At 43.7% G+C, this 6,999-nt stretch overlaps 1 protein-coding gene across 1 annotated transcript; it reads left to right on the top strand.

The window, feature by feature from the left end:
* Window positions 1–1,183: 1,183 nt before the first annotated feature.
* Window positions 1,184–2,347, top strand: LOC308106223 (zona pellucida-like domain-containing protein 1; the record flags this gene model as incomplete). Its single annotated transcript, XM_080457279.1, has 1 exon — window positions 1,184–2,347. The coding sequence occupies one exon, from the start codon at window positions 1,184–1,186 to the stop codon at window positions 2,345–2,347; it is 1,164 nt and encodes a 387-aa protein (XP_080313405.1).
* Between the last annotated feature and the right edge of the window lie 4,652 nt (window positions 2,348–6,999).

The raw sequence follows: 6,999 nt of genomic DNA, 5'->3' as shown, positions 1-6,999 counted from the left end.
CCAAATGTACTTGTCACCTATTCACACCTGTTCAATACTTTTTGAAATATTTAACTTCAACTTTTTTATATAATGTAAGTCAATAAGGCTAGGATTCTCCAAATTTGGCCACGGATGACGTCATCGGCTAACCTCTTTCAGAGCCAGGCCGACTATGAGGTTAAGTGAAGGGCGGTCGAATCTGTTTGTAGTACTGGCTAAATGTGGAGTCAAACGTCATAGATATATTATAGATGAATCCATTGAATTTCCATATGGAGTTAGTTTTAGTTTCTCTTCTCTCCTGAATAATGTTGAATGGAAGAAAAACAAAGTGAGTGGAATACTCACTTTGGACTAGCATAGTCATTATAAAGATGATCCCACATATAGATGTATATATGTATGTATATGTGTATATATATATATATATACATATGCATATACATACGTACGCACACACACACACACACACACACACACACACACACACGCACACACACACACACACACACACACACACACACACACACACACACATAATTGTTGGTTGCTGGCTTGCTGTTGATTCTGTCTATTTTATTTTTTTGTGTATATGTTGTTTTATGTGTCTTAATTGTCAAAAAACAATAAAAAAATATTGAAAGAGATAAAGATGATCCCTACTGGACCTAATTATAACCTTCACTTAGTTGAGTTGTAGCAGGTTCCATTATGCACATGTTATTTCTTGCCATGGTTACTGGCAATAGTTGTCTATTGGAAATTGTATGAATGTATTCATCATTTATTTTATGTTTCTGTAGGTCTATGCCACCCCCACCCCCTCCACCAACACGTGCGGCACTCAGTTTACAGACACACGTTTATGCTCAAAGGACCTCAATGGAAATTAACCCAATAAAACTGGGTTAATGTACTTAACTGTACTGTAATATCTATATTTTGAAAATAATATGCTTCAGATTCCAGGTTGTTGCCCTCAGGGTATGAATCCATGCTGCCACCCTTCTCCTGAAAATACAATGCAATTGTTAACATACAGTGGCTGGGTGGTTCAACCTTCTTTTGAGCCAATCGCGGCAAAGGAGACACTATAAAAGACTCCTGAACACCCATCACCAGCATCAACCTGCGTTTGCCTTCAGAGCTGACTAAACGAGGTATCCAGTCACAGGGGCGGAAAGCCTGCTGTAGAGCCAAGATGAATTTTCACATTCTTTTAATCGTTGCCACCATCATAGGAAGAAGTAGTAGTCAGCTGACATTGAGTGCCTGTGGTGCAATGGGAGAAGCGAGGCGACCAGAATACACTGACATCGCAGTGACATGTGGCACCGACTCCATCAGTCTGGCAATCCAAGCCTGCCCTGTTGTCTACACCGGCTACAACGAGTCACTGATGATCGTGAACCATCATCCGGAGGCAGTCTGCAGGGGAACCCTGGATACATCTGTCACTCCACCCGTGGTGCGTTTCAACTTCCCCTTGAACAATACCCATGCCTGTGGAAGTCACTTCAGGACGACCAGCGCTGCCGGCACAGGAGTGTTCTCAGACTTCTCCAACATCCAGACAGTCAACGTCAGTGGCATTGTGCGATCCTCTGATCCCACCACAGGGACAATCACCTACAATGTTGAGATGAAGTACTATTACTCCTGTGCCTACCCCTTAGAGTACCTGATCAACAACACCCAGATCGATGTGTCAGCCTCCTCTATCGCATTGAAGGACAACAATGGCAGCTTCATCAGCACCCTGCGCATGGAACTGTTCAGCGATGAACAGTACACAAGCCCCCTGGTGATGCCAGAGAATGGAATCGAGCTGAGGACCAACATCTACGTGGAGGTGAAGGCCACCAACTTGACAGGCCAGTACAACGTGCTCCTGGACCGGTGCTACGCCTCAATCTCCCCGCTTCCCAGCAGCTCCATCTTCTACGACCTGTTCATACCCTGCGAAGTTGACCAGTTCACCAGCATCATCCAGAACGGCATGAGCCAGAGCGCCCGCTTCTCCTTCCCGGCATTCCGCTTCATGGAGCAGCAGAACGAGACCGTCTCCACCTACTACCTGCACTGCGTCACCCGGCTGTGCGACGTCGCCACCTGCAGCACCTTCATGCAATGCAACAACCGGAGAAGAAGAAGAAGCACGGAGGGTGAGGACTTTCCTAACCTCCACACCATCACCTCCACGGAGATCGTCACCCAAGAAAATTACATCAAAGGCACCACCTCCCCGGAGATCGTCACCCAAGAAAATGACATCAAAGGATATTATGAGAATTCGTCTGCTGGGCTTAGTGCTGCTGGTTTAGCCTTCGTGTGCATGATAATGGGGATACATACTGTCTTTTGAGTTGTACCATATCGGCCAGCTTGTCTAACTTTTCTGGTGGAGGACAGGGCTAAATCACATTGTATGTGCAATAGGGCATTCAGTATAGTGCAAGTCGATAAAGCACAGGCGATTGTAGGAGTAAATGTTAGTGTTTTTAATAGCAAATGCACTGAAAGTGTTGAAAATGCATGCATGCGCTATGCATGTAAGCTGTTAAACAAGAGGAAGACATGGTAGTTGCTTGAAATAGGAAACTCTACCAAATAAAGATGTTTTTCCCCCACATACGTTTCATACTTTTTGAAATATTGAACTTAAATTGTATAATAGAAGTCAACAGGGCTCTGATTGGGCCCAAAGGTGATGACTGACATCACAGGCTGCTCACATGAAGTCTGAGATCCACATGGGAACCACATTCCTTACAGATGTACTAGTTATATTGTATTAACATACTCTACCATACAGATGTACTAGTTAAATTGTATTAACATACTCTAACATACAGATGTACTAGTTATGGCCTAAACATGAGTGAGTGAGTGAGCGAGTGAATGAGTGAGAGAGAGCTTGCCAGTGAGATGTGTAGTTAAATAGCCACATGAACCTTGGCATCCCTACTTGCTTGTGCGCCTTGAAATGTTTGTCTTGACTGCAGATATACAGTTTGGATTTAAAAATAAACATGGCACAGGTATTTTTGCACTTAAAGAATTGATTGCCAGCTACAGTAGCCATTATTCCACTGTCTTCCTATATGCTTCATTGATGCGTCTCGAGCTTTTGACAGGATTAACCACTACAAACTGTTTCAAAAGCTGCTTGATAGAGGCACACCTAAACATATTGTGCATAGGCTATACTGGTGTTTTGGTATGCAAATCAGAAAATGCAGGTCAAATGGGGTAATGTTACATCTGCCCATTTTTCTGTTAGCAATGGTGTACGACAAGGGGGGATTTTGTCTCCCGTTTTGTTCAACGTTTACATGAATTATCTATCCATTGAGTTAAATAAGTGCAATACGTAACTCTATCATCAATCACCTTATGTACGCTGATGACCTGGTCCATACAGTGGAGGGTTACAGCAGCTATTGAAAGTTTTCCCAAATTATGGCAATAATGCCAGACAGAGTGCCAGGAAATCAAGTACCTTGGCCACATTTTTACTGACAATCTCCATGATGATAGAGATATCTCTAGGCAGTGCCGCATACTTTATGCCCAGGCCAATATGCTGCTTTGCAGGTTCAGTATGTGTTCTGATCCTGTCAAATGTGCACGTTTTAAAGCATTCTGTACTCCCATGTATACACCCTTCCTGTGGTGCACAAACAAGAAGGGTAGCGTGCGGAGGCTTAAGATGGCATACAATGATGCCCTGAGGATACTACTCCAAGGTCCCATAGATGGCATAGTGCCAGTCACTTGTTGAGGCTCTCTTAAGACACTCCATGTGTATGGTTTCATGTCTCGCATGGATGAGTCCCGGAACAGTATTATTGAGGATATAGTCAATCCTGGGAGGAGCCGTCTCCGGTACTCGTCCAGGCTAGGTAAACACTGGAGAGTCAGCCTCGTAGCCTTTATGCATGATTTAAAGTTTTTGTAATGAATTGTTGTTTATTGTGTGATGTGTTTTTATTTCTTTATTTTGTATGTACTCTATGGCCCCACGGTGTGTCTGGAATAAAGTTTTAAATGACTTGAATAACTGAATGTCAAAAATGCCTGTAAGAGTGTCTGGGTGTTTGTACAGAGCTAATCTCGCAGACTACCGGACATCTAAATGTACTTGTCACTTATTCACACCTGTTCAATACTTTTTGAAATATTTAACTTCAACTTTTTTATATAACTTAAGTCAGTGAGGCTAGGATTCTCCAAATTTGGCCACGGATGACGTCATCGGCTAACCTCTTTCAGAGCCAGGCCGACTATGAGGTTAAGTGAAGGGCGGTCGAATCTGGCTGAAGCTCTGGCCAAATGTGGAGTCAAATGTCATAGATATATTATTGTTGGTTGCTGGCTTGCTGTTGATTCTGTCTATATATTTTTTTGTGTACAGTATATGTTGTTTCATGTGTCTTAATTGTCAAAAAACAATAACAAAATATTGAAACAGATAAAGATGATCCCTACTGGACCTAATTATAACCTTCACTTAGTTGAGTTGTAGCAGGTTCCATTATCATGTTATTTCTTGCCATGGTTACTGGCAATAGTCGTCTATTGGAAATTGTATGAATGTATTCATCATTTATATGTTTCTGTAGGTCTGTGCCACCCCCACCCCCAACACGTGCGGCACTCAGTTTACAGACACACGTTTATGCTCAAAGGACCTCAATGGAAATCACCCCAATAAAACTGGGTTAATGTACTTAACTGTACTGTAATATCTATATTTTGAAAATAATATGCTTCAGATTCCAGGTTGTTGCCCTCAGGGTATGAATCCACGCTGCCACCCTTCTCCTTAAAATACAATGCAATTGTTAACATACAGTAGCTGGGTGGTCCACAGAAATTACAAATCCATCCACTGCACCTATACTACATTGACGATGGTAGTTACAACGGGGCAGTTTAACGTCATTCCCAGGACACACACACACGGACGCACACACGCACGCACGCACGCACACAGACACAGACACACACACACACACACACACACACACACACACACACACACACACACACACACACACACACACACACACACACACACGGAGGCTGATTGAGAAAATGTTCACAGCTATAGAGTTGGACATCAGGTGCTGATGCGTTTGAAGGAAAACCATGTCAAGGCTTTACGCTGAAGAGATGTGGACAAGGCCCGTTTCCTTAGATCACACACACACACACACACACACACACACAGGCTGGTTCACGCCACGGATCGATACCCAAACTGTGAGAACATGTTTAGGCCATGACACCAGGAAGTGAGGAGGAGGAGGGATGGGTGGTGCGGGAGAGAGAGAGAGAGAGAGAGAGAGAGAGAGAGAGAGAGAGAGAGAGAGAGAGAGAGAGAGAGAGAGAGAGAGAGGTGTGAGGGAGGAAAAGGCGAGACAGACAAGGGGAAAACAATAGGTGAGGAAAAAAAGGCGAGTGGATCAGAGAGGAAACTAAAGAGTGTGTGTGTGTGTGTGTGCGTGTGCGTGTGCATGCGTGTGCATGCGTGCGTGCGTGCGTGCGTGCGTGCGTGCGTGCGTGCGTGCGTGCGTGCGTGCGTGCGAGAGAGAGAGAGAGAGAGCTTGCCAGTGAGATGTGTAGTTAAATAGCCACATGAACCTTAGCATCCCTACTTCCTTGTGCGCCTTGAAATGTTTGTCTTGACTGCAGATATACAGTTTGGATTTCAAAAGAAACACGGCACAGACTATACATACATTGCACTTAAAGAATTGATTGCCAGCTACAGTAGCCATTATTCCACTGTCTTCCTATATGTTTCATTGATGCGTCTCGAGCTTTTGACAGGATCCACTACAAACTGTTTCAAAAGCTGCTTGATAGAGGCACACCTAAACACATTGTGCGTATATACTGGTGTGTTGGTATGCAAATCAGAAAATGCAGGTCAAATGGGGTAATGTTACATCTGCCCATTTTTCTGTTAGCAATGGTGTACGACAAGGGGGGATTTTGTCTCCCGTTTTGTTCAACGTTTACATGAATGATCTATCCATTGAGTTAAATAAGTGCAATCACCTGATGTACGCTGATGACCTGGTCGTCCATACAGTGGAGGGTTACAGCAGCTATTGAAAGTTTGCTCAAATTATGGCAACTAGCCCATACCCGGTCGACCCAAGACACCAAGACAGACAGAGGTTACTCCAATTATATTGTAGGATGATCATGAAATAATGCCAGACAGAGTGCCAGGAAAACAAGTACCTTGGCCACATTTTTACTGACAATCTCCATGATGATAGAGATATCTCTAGGCAGTGCCGCATACTTTATGCCCAGGCCAATATGCCACTTTGCGGGTTCAGTATGTGTTCTGATCCTGTCAAATGTGCACGTTTTAAAGCATTCTGTACTCCCATGTATGTATACAGCCTTCCTGTGGTGCACAAACAAGAAGGGTAGCGTGCGGAGGCTTAAGATGGCATACAATGATGCCTTGAGGATACTACTCCAAGGTCCCATAGATGGCATAGAGCCAGTCACTTGTTGAGGCTCTCTTAAGACATGGTTTCATGTCTCGCCTGGATGAGTCCCGGAACAGTAATATTGAGGATATAGTCAATCCTGGGAGGAGCCGTCTCCGGTACTCGTCCAGGCTAGGTAAACACTGGAGAGTCAGCCTCTTAGCCTCTATGCATGATTTTATGATTTTAAGTTTTTGTAATGTATTGTTGTTTATTGTGTGATGTGTTTATATATTTTTGTCTCCGCCAGAGGTGGAGAGTATGTTTTCGTTCTTGTCCTTCCGTGTGTCCCTCCGTCTCAGCCAAGCTAACATTGGTCAAGCTTCACGTGACACGTGACAATATGTTGTCACCAATGCTTTTGATTGGCTAGCGAGACGCATGACGAAATAAAAACCTATAAATAGGTGTGTCACTAAAAAAATCATTTATATTTTTTGAAGTGAGCTTCCATCAGCCAAGCTAACATTGGTCAAGTGACACGTGACAATATGTAATA

The sequence above is a fragment of the Gymnoscopelus braueri genome, assembly GCF_963280865.1.
Source record: "Gymnoscopelus braueri genome assembly, chromosome: 18".
Taxonomy (NCBI): domain Eukaryota; kingdom Metazoa; phylum Chordata; class Actinopteri; order Myctophiformes; family Myctophidae; genus Gymnoscopelus; species Gymnoscopelus braueri.
The sequence above is the reverse complement of the archived record's forward strand: the minus strand, read 5'-3'. Positions and strand labels throughout refer to the sequence as shown.